The sequence below is a fragment of the Vanacampus margaritifer genome, chromosome 13 (genome assembly GCF_051991255.1).
Source record: "Vanacampus margaritifer isolate UIUO_Vmar chromosome 13, RoL_Vmar_1.0, whole genome shotgun sequence".
Taxonomy (NCBI): Eukaryota; Metazoa; Chordata; class Actinopteri; order Syngnathiformes; family Syngnathidae; genus Vanacampus; species Vanacampus margaritifer.
In genome coordinates this window covers 20,163,328-20,174,457 of record NC_135444.1, presented here as the reverse complement: position 1 = coordinate 20,174,457, position 11,130 = coordinate 20,163,328, and the positions used below count along the sequence as shown (strand labels likewise).

The following is an 11,130-nucleotide window of genomic DNA, read 5'->3' as shown; positions in this document are numbered from 1 at the left end:
ATAAAAAAAGAAAGAAACATTAGATTCATTGTAAGTTTATGTAAATATCGCATTGTAGTCTGCAGTGACTTGAACATGCAATGACATGAACGCACCGCACCTTGCCTGTACTGTGGTTATCAGTGACGCGATGCGTTCAGGGTAATGGCGTCGTTAGACCTATTTTACGGGGCTCAAGCCTCCCTAAAATGTTCTTAAGCCCTCCCTAAATTAATTGGTTGTGTATTTCTCTCTCTCTCTCTCTCTCTCTATATATATATATATAGTTGTTTTTTTTACTGAAAAAAATATTTTTTAAAACTTATTTATGAAAAAATATGATCATAAATCTGTTGGTTTCCCTGTACTGCCATGTGTAAGGTCGTCCACGCTTCTCGTGTGTCATTATCCAATCCATTCCACTTAATCATGTCGAAAACGTCCTTATTAGTAATAACCCTGTCCATGTTTTCACTGTGTCGTGTCGACTGCGACTATGCTTGCAGTTGAACGTGCCTCTGTCAGCCAAGTGTTCCTAACATGCCAACTTCAGGGCACACTGGAAGAGGATAAATGTATGTTCCTCTCGTCTCCCCCCCCCCCCCTTTACACAAAAAAATCTATTGAATTTCAGGAAGAAAAAAAAAGGGGTGATACCACCACTTTCTTGAGGATCTCTGGGAGGGATCTGGTGTTGTTGTGATCGTGAAGCAAAACACAAACACCAAAAATTATTTCATAACAGAATAACTTTATATCCAAGTTATAATAATATGATTCATGTACAGTATACCAAAGATTTCAATGTTGGATGAGAGTCAAGTCTTACATGTGACACTATGATAACGGTTAACGGAAACAAAATGGACCCCTTCCTCTTGCCTTCACGCTTGACCCGAGAGCAGCTGCAGGACCAGTTCCTCGTCCTCGGCCAGCGACAGCCCCGTGTCCAGCGCTGCGTGTTCCTCCTCTTGGTGCTGCCTTGCCTTCTTCTTCCTCTTCTTTGGTGCTTCATCTTCGTCACTGCTGCTGTAGCTGCGTTTAGCGGGCTGATCTTCATCCTCGTCTTCATCGCGCCGCCTGTCAGGGTCCGGAAGCGTGCTGGGGTCAAACTCTTCCTCGCCGTTGTCGGCCAGATACGCCACCACCTCATCCTCCTCATCATCGTCGTGGTCCTCCGACTTGCCTGCGTGCTGCTTGCTGGCCTCCCTCCTGGCCGCTTTGGCCTTGAGTCTCTTCTCGCGATGTTTGGCTTTCACCTTGCGGCTGTACTCCTGCTTGTCAAACTCCCGGTCTTCCCTCATCAGCCTCTCCTTGGCCTTCTCCACGTTGATCCCTGACACGTCCTCCTCCTCGCCTTCCTCCTGCGCCGCATCCCGGCTGGCGGCCGAGCGCTGCACGGGAGGCCACACCTGCATGGCTCGTCCTTCCTCGGTGAAAGCCACTTTGGTGTTGACTTTGAAGTTCCTTTTGAGAATCTTCTTGGCCTCTTTAAACTTGGTCACCTTTTGACTCTTCTTCTTGCTGGAGTCATCCATCTGGGCTTGTGGCTCTTCCTCTGTACTGAAGACATCCTTTCGTTTGAGTGTGAGGAAGTCCAACTCTCTCATGTCGTCATCGTCTGCATCCAGGAGGGGCGCTTTGACCCGATCACCACCACCATCATCATCATCATCATCGTCGTCATCTTCATCTTCATCATCGTCCTTGTCACTGTCATCTTCAGATTCTTCCTGGCGAGGAACATCTCCTCTCAGCTGGGCTTTGAAGCTGCTCAATTCCTCCTCTTCCTCAGTCTTCTTCTCGGCTCTCTGCGCCTCAGCTTTGTTGAGGAAGCGCACCCGGGGCGCCACCGCCAGGCCCAATGACAGCGCATACTCGTGCAGCCGGAGCTCGAAGACGTCAAACACGTCCTTGTTCCTCATCAGGTAGACGGAGCGCAGGTAGGAGACGAAGCAACGCTGGGCGCGCTCCTTCTGCTCCTGCTCCTGAGCCAGGAAGGCCTGCAGCTTCTGCTGAACATGCTGCAGCTTATTCGGATTCACCTGCAATCGAGCAGACGGTCAATCAATAAATCGCAACCTCAGTTTAGAAGTTATGAAAACAAAAACAGGAAGTAAATGCGTTTTTTCTACTTTGTTGCATAAACGGGCTGCAGAAGGAATCAAAAACAAGAGGAAAAAGGACATTTTGCAATTTGCTACCACAAAGGACTGAAGAGGAAATTTAAACAGTGAACAGTAGATTTTGTTGTTTGCTGCTTTAAATAGGTTGCAGAAGAAAATGAAAACTCAAGGTATATTAGGTAATTCTCTATTTTGCTGCCTCAACGGGCAACAGAAGGAATCAAAACTGAAAGTAAATGGAACCTTTTATAGTTTTCTGCCTAACTGCACTGCAGAACAAATCCCCCAAAATAATAAATAATAGTTTTTACCTAAACGGAATGGAGAAGAAATAGAAATATATAGTGAAAAAAAAATTCTACTTTCTGCCTAATGTGATTGCAGAAACAAATCCTAAACAGGAAGAATTATAGTTTGCTACCTAAATGGGCTCAAGAAGAAATCAAAACAGGAAGTAAACGTTCTGTATGTTTATACTTTATCACTAAGCAAAATCCAAGCAAGGCGTAAACAAGAGTTATACTTGGCTGCCTAAAGGGGCTGCAGATGAAATTATTATTTTTTTTAGCCTGCTGCCTTAATGGTTGCAATAATAATGTTAAACAAAAAGTAATCATAAAGTTTTCTGCCGAAACGAGAAAGCGAACACACACAAAGAGAGAGCCAAGAGACCCACCTGGATCTTGTTGACGGGCACCTTCTTCTCCCGCAGCTGGGCAATCATACCCGTCTCCTCGGAGGGCAGCAGCAGCAGCAGGGCCTCGCCACCTTCCTTGTACCTGGCGGTGCGGCCCACTCTGTGGATGTAGGTGTCGGCGTCCTCGGGGCAGTCGTACTGCAGCACCCAGTTGACGGCGGGGAAGTCCAGACCCCTCGCGGCGATGTCCGTGGCGAAGAGCACGGCGTTCTTCTTTCGCAGGAATTCGTCGTAGACCTCCACCCGTTTCATCTGCTGCTGCTTGCCGTGAAGCGCCAGTACGGGGATGCCCGGCCGGAGGCGGCAGAAGATGCGGAACAAGTACTGCACTTCCTTGCAGCAGGCAAAGAACACCATGATCTTCTTCTTCAAGTGACTTCGGATGAAGGAGAAGAGCATGTTGACCTTGTCGTGGAGCTCGCACACCACGTAGCTCTGCTCCAGCGTGGCCGGCGTGCTGAACTTGGCCTTCTCGTGGACCCACACGTACTCGGGCTCCTTGAGGCTGAGGCGCGCCAGGTCTTTGACCGACTTGGTCTGCGTGGCGGAGAACAGCAGCGTCTGCCGGCCGACGGGGAGGTTCTCCACGATGGCGTTGAGTGTGTCGGCGAAGCCCATGTCCAGGATACGGTCGGCTTCGTCCAGCACCAGCATGCGAAGATCCGACGCGTGGAAGGCAGCCGTCTCGTCCATGTGTTGCAGCAGCCGGCCCGGCGTGCAGATGACGATGTTGGTGCGATGGATCTTCTCCGACTCGCCCTTCAGCTCCTTGCCACCGATGATGAGCCCCGCTGAGAAGTCGTGGTTCCTGCCTACCTTGCGGAGTACCTCGAAGGTCTGGTAGGCCAGCTCCCTGGTGGGTGAGATGATGAGGGCGCCCAGGCCGTCCACGGAGCTCCACTGCTGGCGGTACAGACACTCCAGCACTGGAATGAGGAAGGCTAAAGTCTTTCCAGATCCGGTCTTGGCGGCGCCCAGCACGTCCTTTCCCTGCAGCGCGAAGCCGATCGTCTGCTTCTGGATCTCCGTGGGCTGCCTGTACTGACACCCCTGCAGGCCTAAGAGGGTTTTCTTGGAAATTGGAAAGTCGGAGAACTTAATGACTTCCTTGATGTCGATGTCGCCGTACCTGCTCACCAGCCGAGCGATGTTCTCTCGCTCGACCTGCCACTCCGGCTTCTTCTTCATTGGGATTCGTTCACGCTTTACGCGAGCTTTTTTCAGGTTGTATTTCTTTTTCCATTTTTCAAAGCCTTTGATTGGATCCGAGTTGTCTGCCATGTTATCTCCTGTTATTTATTCAAAACAAATACAACAGCAGAAAAGATAGATAAACACGCACCAACGAAGGGACGCGGTTGTAATAGCGTGGGGCGAACGGCGCGTTGTCATGGCGTCATCACGAAGCGTCAACGTAGTTTTCTTCTTCTTTTTCGTTTGCAAACTATGTAGGGCTTTAGCGCCATCAATTGAGTGTTTTGCTTGTTTTTCCTTTATGTACAAAGAAATGTAATAAAAGAGAGATCTTAGTTCACACTTAATGAGCTCATCTCTTTCATATTTTACACTTCATACTTATCTATTAATTATTTGTATTTTATTATGAAGATTCCATTTGCCATTTAACCGGTGCAGATGCTCACTTCAGCTACAAAATCTATGTCTTTAAAAAAAAAGAAGTATGTAGTACCATTGTACCTTCTTTTTAGTCGTCAGGTTTTTTTTCTGGTCAAGACATTATTGTATGTTGCACAAACACTACGAATTAAACCAGGAGCCACTCGTCTCATAGTTTTAGACATGCGCATAAAATCACGTCATCTATATTGTGATTAATATATAATATAATATAATATAATATAATATAATATAATATAATATAATATAATATAATATAATATAATATAATATAATATAATATAATATAATATAATATAATATAATATAATTGTAGTTTCTACTTCACACTGTTCAGTGGCGCTCGTGAGTTTGATAGCAGTTATCCAACCACCACATTAGTGGAGGGGAGGCGAAGAAGACGCGTCCATTGCCCATGTACATGACAAACAAGAAGACAGTTTGGGCCAAAAACAAGTTCCAAATCGATCTTTTTGACGACCGCCAACATCCCCGCGGTCCTTATGCGACGCACGGCATGGCAGAGAGACAGGATACTGAGGTGAGTCGAGCCTAATAAATGCAGTTACAAGGAGAAAAGTGGTGCATTGGTTTGATTTCACTGTTGCTCCTGTTTAGTCATCAACCAGGCAAGCAGGTCAAATTGGAAACATCACATTTGGACACTTTCAATATGAACTTGTGTTTTAAGGCTGCCACCTCGTATTAGCTCGGCAGCCGACGTCTACCGCCGTGCTCTTAGTTCATGAGGTTCAGTTTGTTGACAAGTGTGTTGGAGAGACTTCTTCATGTTGTCATTCATTATAACATCCAAATGCAGTCGTGTCAAAAATAGGCGGGAAAATATGTCGACGTCACGTTATTGCATCATCGTGACGTCATTGTAGTAGTGTACATGATAGCAGGGAACTGCCTTAACCATCTACTCCACCAAATATCGCAACACTACTTCATCCTCAACAGCTGTGACACGCAACTACTAACAACACCCTCAAATACACCTGTTACTGTTAAACACTGCATGCTACACCCTCTTCTACTACACACCAGGGTTATTGTAGATAATGAAATAATGAGAACTAAAATTGAAAAAAATGTCACAAGCAAAATAAAAATCAAAATGCTTAAAAAAAAAAATTGACTAAAACGGCATCTTACGTTTTTAAAACTAACTACAGTTATACCAAAAATGTTATTGCCTTTGTCAATTAATGAGCGCTCAGGGTTGATTAGAAATCTATTTATTTTTAGTATTGCTTTACATTACGTACGAAGTACAGAAGAAGGAAGGTCAAACAGTAGTTTAAGATTTTTTTTTTAACCTTACATAAATTATTTCACAATACTTAAAGAAAAAAAATGAATATTTGATTTTCCGATGTGTCCAGGTGGAGGATGCCGAGCACATCTACCTGCTGATGAAAGAGGAGTACCGCATCTCCAGGAACGTGCGCCTGGCCTGGTTTCTGGGGAAACTCAACCAAGTCATTTGGCCCACGTCCAAGCCGGAGCTGGTGAGTTTCTTTTTCTTGTCGTTTGCGTTCCCACCATCCGGCGACCAATCGGGATCATCCGCTCAATTGCAGCTCAACTCCGCAAATGAGCTGGACTTGCTGAGCATTTTACCCAAAGGATGGCAGCGAGACCTGCCTTTGTCCCCCCGCGCCAACTCTGTCCAGCCTGCCCTGTTGGTGCCCTCCACTCGCGCCACCTTCCTGGCACGCAGGTATCGCTTCATCATCGAGCTGGACCTCAGCCCGTCCACGGGGATCGTGGTGAGTTCCGCGCCGCTCGGCCGCCATTTTATTTCAGTTCAGACTAATACTGAAGAACCATCTGCAAGCATGGGAATTCAATTAATCCCCTCGCCTTAAAACCGTAAATGTGCAGGCCGCAACGAACCCCTCAACTACAACATGCTTAACTACCCTCAACCACGATTGCACCCTCAATTTCCCTAGCTTAGTTTTAGCATTAGCATGTTAACCCAGGTGCGCCGTTTCCCAGGATGACAGCACGGGCGAGATGATTTTCGACGAGGTTTTCCACGCCTTGTCCAGATGTCTCGCCGGTCTCGCTCAACCTTTCATGGTCCCGGGTACCAAGCAGCTCTTCACGCCCAAAATCTTCACCACCATTCTGGTCTATTCCTCCATTTTTGGCCTCTCATCCCATCAGGTCTTCCGTCTTTTTCATTTCCCGGATGCCGAAGCGTTTGCGTAGGCTCAACTTGTGGGTCTCGTGCAGGTGTTGGTGCAGGGATGTCAACTGGAGCGAACGGACCTGGGCCACTTTCTGCATCACATCTACCAGCAGCTCAAAGCGGTGGAGAGCAACATCGCCCATGTGCTCAATCAGCAGCATGAAAGTGTAAGATTACCACTTTTCAAGATCGTTTCTACTAATATGAAATATAAACAAATAACTTTGTGTTTCTCAGAAAATTGGGAATTTTTCCTCATTATGACTGTTTTTATTTTTCATGAAAGAGAAAGATTTTTCTCGTGAAATTATGTTTTTTTTTCTTCTTCAACGGATTATGACTATAATTAAGACTTTTTCCTGAGAATTTTTTTTTCACATTACGACTTTTTTCCTCACAACGGTACAACTTATTTTCCTCATAAAGTTACGCCTTTTTCTCCCCTCGTACGATTACCACTTCATTTTCTGATATTGCGACTTTTTTTTCTCATAAGGTTACAAGTGTTAGAGCACGTTTTTATCAAATCTTGGAACTCCAAGGCACACAACCAAGAGTTGGCCACAAAACAAGGCTTTTATTAAACAATGGGGGCACTAGTTGGTGAGTAAAGCCATTACAGAGAAAATAAAATTGACAACAAAACGTCAAAACTGGAAGTAGCAGAAGAAAAAAAAAATCCAAAAGTGGATGGACGGAGCACTACAGGAAACAGACACCAACAAATGAACTAATCTCCTTTTTTTTCTCTCATAATTCTTTTTTTCATAAAACCGTTTTTTTTTTTTTAAATCTCAACACTTTTACTTTTTTTCCCCTACCATTAGGACTTTAATTTTCATAAAATAAATACTTTTTTTCTGATTCTTCCCCTCATACAATGAGCAGGGATGTGATTTTTCCGCTAATTCGCGGAATTCCGCTTTTTTTATCTCCCCCCCCAAAAAAAAAAATTCTGATTTTTTTTATTTTTTATTTTTTTGTAGTTCATTGTGTATGCACATGACTCCGACAGATAACATCTTCTGCTATAACAAAGACATTTGTGGTATGCTCTAATATGAGTTACTTTTCATTTGGTCATGATACAATTTTTTGTTCATGAAATTTGAACTCTTCAACATTATTTATGTGTTAACTTAGTAATCACATTAGTTAGATATGATGATATTCTCAGTGATAGTTTTTAAAAGCAAAGGCAGTCCAATGTTTTTGAATGTGACTGATTTTGAGTTGACTAAAACTGCCATTTTATATGGGATAGTTCAATATACATTGAAAATTTATGCTGTTGTTTTGTCTATTTCTTTGTCATGTAAGTGCATTGAAAGTACTTAAAAACACGGAAAACCCATGAGCTCCGGGCCCCCCTTGTCCCCCCACCAGGGCACTGCCCTGGACCTAGTTGAGTGCCAGCGGCCCCCAGACCCCCGGCTAAATTTTCAGATAATTTCACTTTGGTCAAATCACATCCCTGAATGAGGACTTTTTTCCCTTGTAAGATTACAAATGTTTTCCCAAAATTTCAATTTTCCCATAAGATACATTTTTCTCATGAGATTCAGACTTTTTTCTTGAAGCAATACGGTATATCCCACCCCCCACCCCCCTCCCCCCCTCATCCATTTACTACTAAGAAGTCATATTTGACTGTATTTGCCCTTTAGTGTTCGGCGGAGTGTGGTCTCCATGGCAACGGCGTGGAAGATCAGCTTCCCAAGAGGCCGAACGTCTCCATGGTGTCGTCAGACATGGGCCTGGTCAGCATGGTGCGCCAGGGCATCCTGGCCTTGCAGCTGCTGCCTTCCAACTCCAGTGCCGGTAGCTTGGCCTCCCTCGCTGCTTTTCTTGTTGCTGTCAGTCACGCGAGCCTAACCCACACAACACACGCGTGTTCCAGGCATCATCATCATTACGGACGGCGTGATGAGCGTCCCCGATGTTGTCGTGTGTGAAACGCTGCTCAACCAGCTGAGGAGTGGAACCATCACATGCTCCTTTGTGCAGGTTCTTACTCAACTCAACTCTCATAACCATAACTAAACTCATCTACTACATGCGTAACTACTACTACTCCCTCAACCTCTACAGACTCTTAAGTCAGGTTTATTTATGTAGTCCTTAACTCTTTGACTGCCAATAACGTTTAGTAAAATCCAAATGAGGTCTGCCAAAAACGTTAAAAGACGTTAACTATGTTTGTTTTTGGGGTTTTTTGGGAAACGGGTGGAGGAAAACACTTTTTCATTGTTGGTGGTAGTGTTTTACAGAAGTAAAGCACTGTTTAGGTGTTTGTGGCATCATTCATGGAAAAAAAAAAGGTGTTTCTATTGTTGATTACTGAAAAACGGAATAAGGTAGAAACATTTTTTTTTCTGGTGAAAGATGAGAGTTCAATCTTTCATTTGGTAGTATGTGTGTTTCCATAGTCCAAACACAACATTTTCTGTGGACCTTGAAAGTTCAGTCAAAATGCTTAAATCAGCTGGCACCCACAGCATCCCTTTTCTGAAAACGGTTGGCAGTCAAAGAGTTAAAGGGATACTTGACTCATTGAGTCATTTTCAGCAGTAAAAAGTTAATACTTTGTCCATAATGAACTTGATAACTTCATAATTTTCATGTAGAATAATACCTTTTAAAATCCAAATTTTCCACTTGCTGTCAACTGAAGATGACATCACTTGTGCTGAGGAAGTAGGTAACGACCAATCATGGCTCAGTTTGCTGGCCAAACAGGTGAGCCATGATTGGTCGTTATCTATTTCCTCAGCACAGGTGATGTCATCTTCAGTTGACACCAAGTGGAGAAAAAAAGTTGTTAAAGGTATTAATTGTATACAAAAAATAATGTCGTTATCAAATTCATTCTGAACACACTATTAACGTTTTACTGCTGAAAATGGCTCAATGAGTGAAGTATTCCTTTAATCACAAAAGAGTCTCTCAGACTCTTAATTGCGGTATACCAAGTGCAATGTGATGGGAATTATTGGGCGTGCGTCCATTTAGGTGGGCGGGCCGTACTCGTACGACTGCAGCTTCGGCTACATCCCCAACGTGGAACTGATGAAGTTCATCTCTGTGGCCACCTTCGGATCCTACCTGCCCAACTGTCCTTCACTGGACCTGGACAGCCAGGACATGAACGCCTACCACAAGGCCTTCCTCACGTATTCCTTCCTCAAGACCCCAGAGGCCATCAACTCGGACATCTTAAGTGGTGGGTGAGACCATTCATCTCACATGTGGTCTATTCTATACCTGCTTAAAATACATTTTCACAATATATTGTTTATTTAAATTCAGGGATGTGATTTTTCCGCTAATTCGCGGAATTCCGCTTTTTTTATCCCCCCCCCCCAATTTTTTTTTTTTTTTTTTGTAGTTCATTGTGTATGCACATGACTCCGACAGATAACATCTTCTGCTATAACAAAGACATTTGTGGTATGCTCTAATATGAGTTACTTTTCATTTGGTCATGATACAATTATTTGTTCATGAAATTTGAACTCTTCAACATTATTTATGTGTTAACTTAGTAATCACATTAGTTAGATATGATGATATTCTCAGTGATAGTTTTTAAAAGCAAAGACAGTCCAATGTTTTTGAATGTGACTGATTTTGAGTTGACTAAATGTTAAAAATAAAAACTAAACTAAAAAATGTTGCCATTTTATATGGGATAGTTCAATATACATTGAAAATTTATGCTGTTGTTTTGTCTATTTCTTTGTCATGTGAGTGCATTGAAAGTACTTAAAAACACGGAAAACCCATGAGCTCTGGGTGCCAGCGGCCCCCAGACCCCCGGCTAAATTTTCAGATAATTTCACTTTGGTCAAATCACATCCCTGTAAATTACTTTCTCAAAATGTGTTTCCTTGTAGACTATTAACTTTTTTTTTGTGGCTTAGTTGAAATATTGCATCTTTTTTTAAAAAAAAATCTATTTCCTTTTAAAAGTTTGATTTTGCACTTTTTTTAATTGCAACTTTTTTCTTGTAAGGTGTCGCACTTTTCTTCTTGCAAAATTACAACTTTTCTAATAAAATTACTATTTAATTTCTCGTAAAAAAAGGCAAACATTTTACGACTTTTTCAATTAGGAAATTCTGCTTGTAAGTCTAATTATTTTCTTCAAAATTTTAATTTGTAAGATTATGACTAGTTAATCAACACAACGTCTTACTCAGGGTTAGGGTTCACACTCTAAGCATGGAAGAATGTTATATTATTGGAACATTAAGCCTTAATGTTTTATTTCAATGTTGTTCAAGCATGAAACAGATTGCAACCTGTTTGTTAAATACAGTGGCTCACAGTTAGAAGCCTGAAGTTTCAGATAAATACATTGTCATGCAAAGAGATTTTTTCCCCGCCATAATCGACTTCGATTCGTATCGGGATTAATCGGTATCGAATCGTGACCTATGGATCGAATCGCCAGGTACTAGGCAATTCACACCCCTAAATATTTT

At 43.0% G+C, this 11,130-nt stretch overlaps 2 protein-coding genes across 7 annotated transcripts in view; one reads left to right on the top strand and one right to left on the bottom strand.

Annotated features, from left to right (window-relative positions):
* Positions 1–710: 710 nt before the first annotated feature.
* Positions 711–4,219, bottom strand: ddx10 (DEAD (Asp-Glu-Ala-Asp) box polypeptide 10). Its single transcript, XM_077583913.1, has 2 exons — positions 2,782–4,219; positions 711–2,024 (listed from the first exon to the last, which is right to left on the bottom strand). The coding sequence occupies exons 1-2, from the start codon at positions 4,081–4,083 to the stop codon at positions 864–866; spliced, it is 2,463 nt and encodes an 820-aa protein (XP_077440039.1). The 5' UTR covers positions 4,084–4,219; the 3' UTR covers positions 711–863.
* Positions 4,220–4,836: 617 nt separating this feature from the next.
* Positions 4,837–11,130, top strand: part of szt2 (SZT2 subunit of KICSTOR complex) — a 45,233-nt gene continuing 38,939 nt past the window's right edge. For all 6 annotated transcript variants that reach the window (XR_013296408.1, XM_077583902.1, XM_077583898.1 and 3 more), the window contains exons 1-8: positions 4,837–4,981; positions 5,829–5,954; positions 6,027–6,215; positions 6,448–6,618; positions 6,688–6,810; positions 8,311–8,464; positions 8,544–8,650; positions 9,656–9,866. Coding sequence is in view for 5 of the 6 variants with exons in the window: in XM_077583902.1 (XP_077440028.1) it covers positions 4,856–4,981; positions 5,829–5,954; positions 6,027–6,215; positions 6,448–6,618; positions 6,688–6,810; positions 8,311–8,464; positions 8,544–8,650; positions 9,656–9,866 (1,207 nt within the window). In the remaining variant the exon portion in view is untranslated. The remainder of the gene's footprint in view (positions 4,982–5,828; positions 5,955–6,026; positions 6,216–6,447; positions 6,619–6,687; positions 6,811–8,310; positions 8,465–8,543; positions 8,651–9,655; positions 9,867–11,130) is intronic.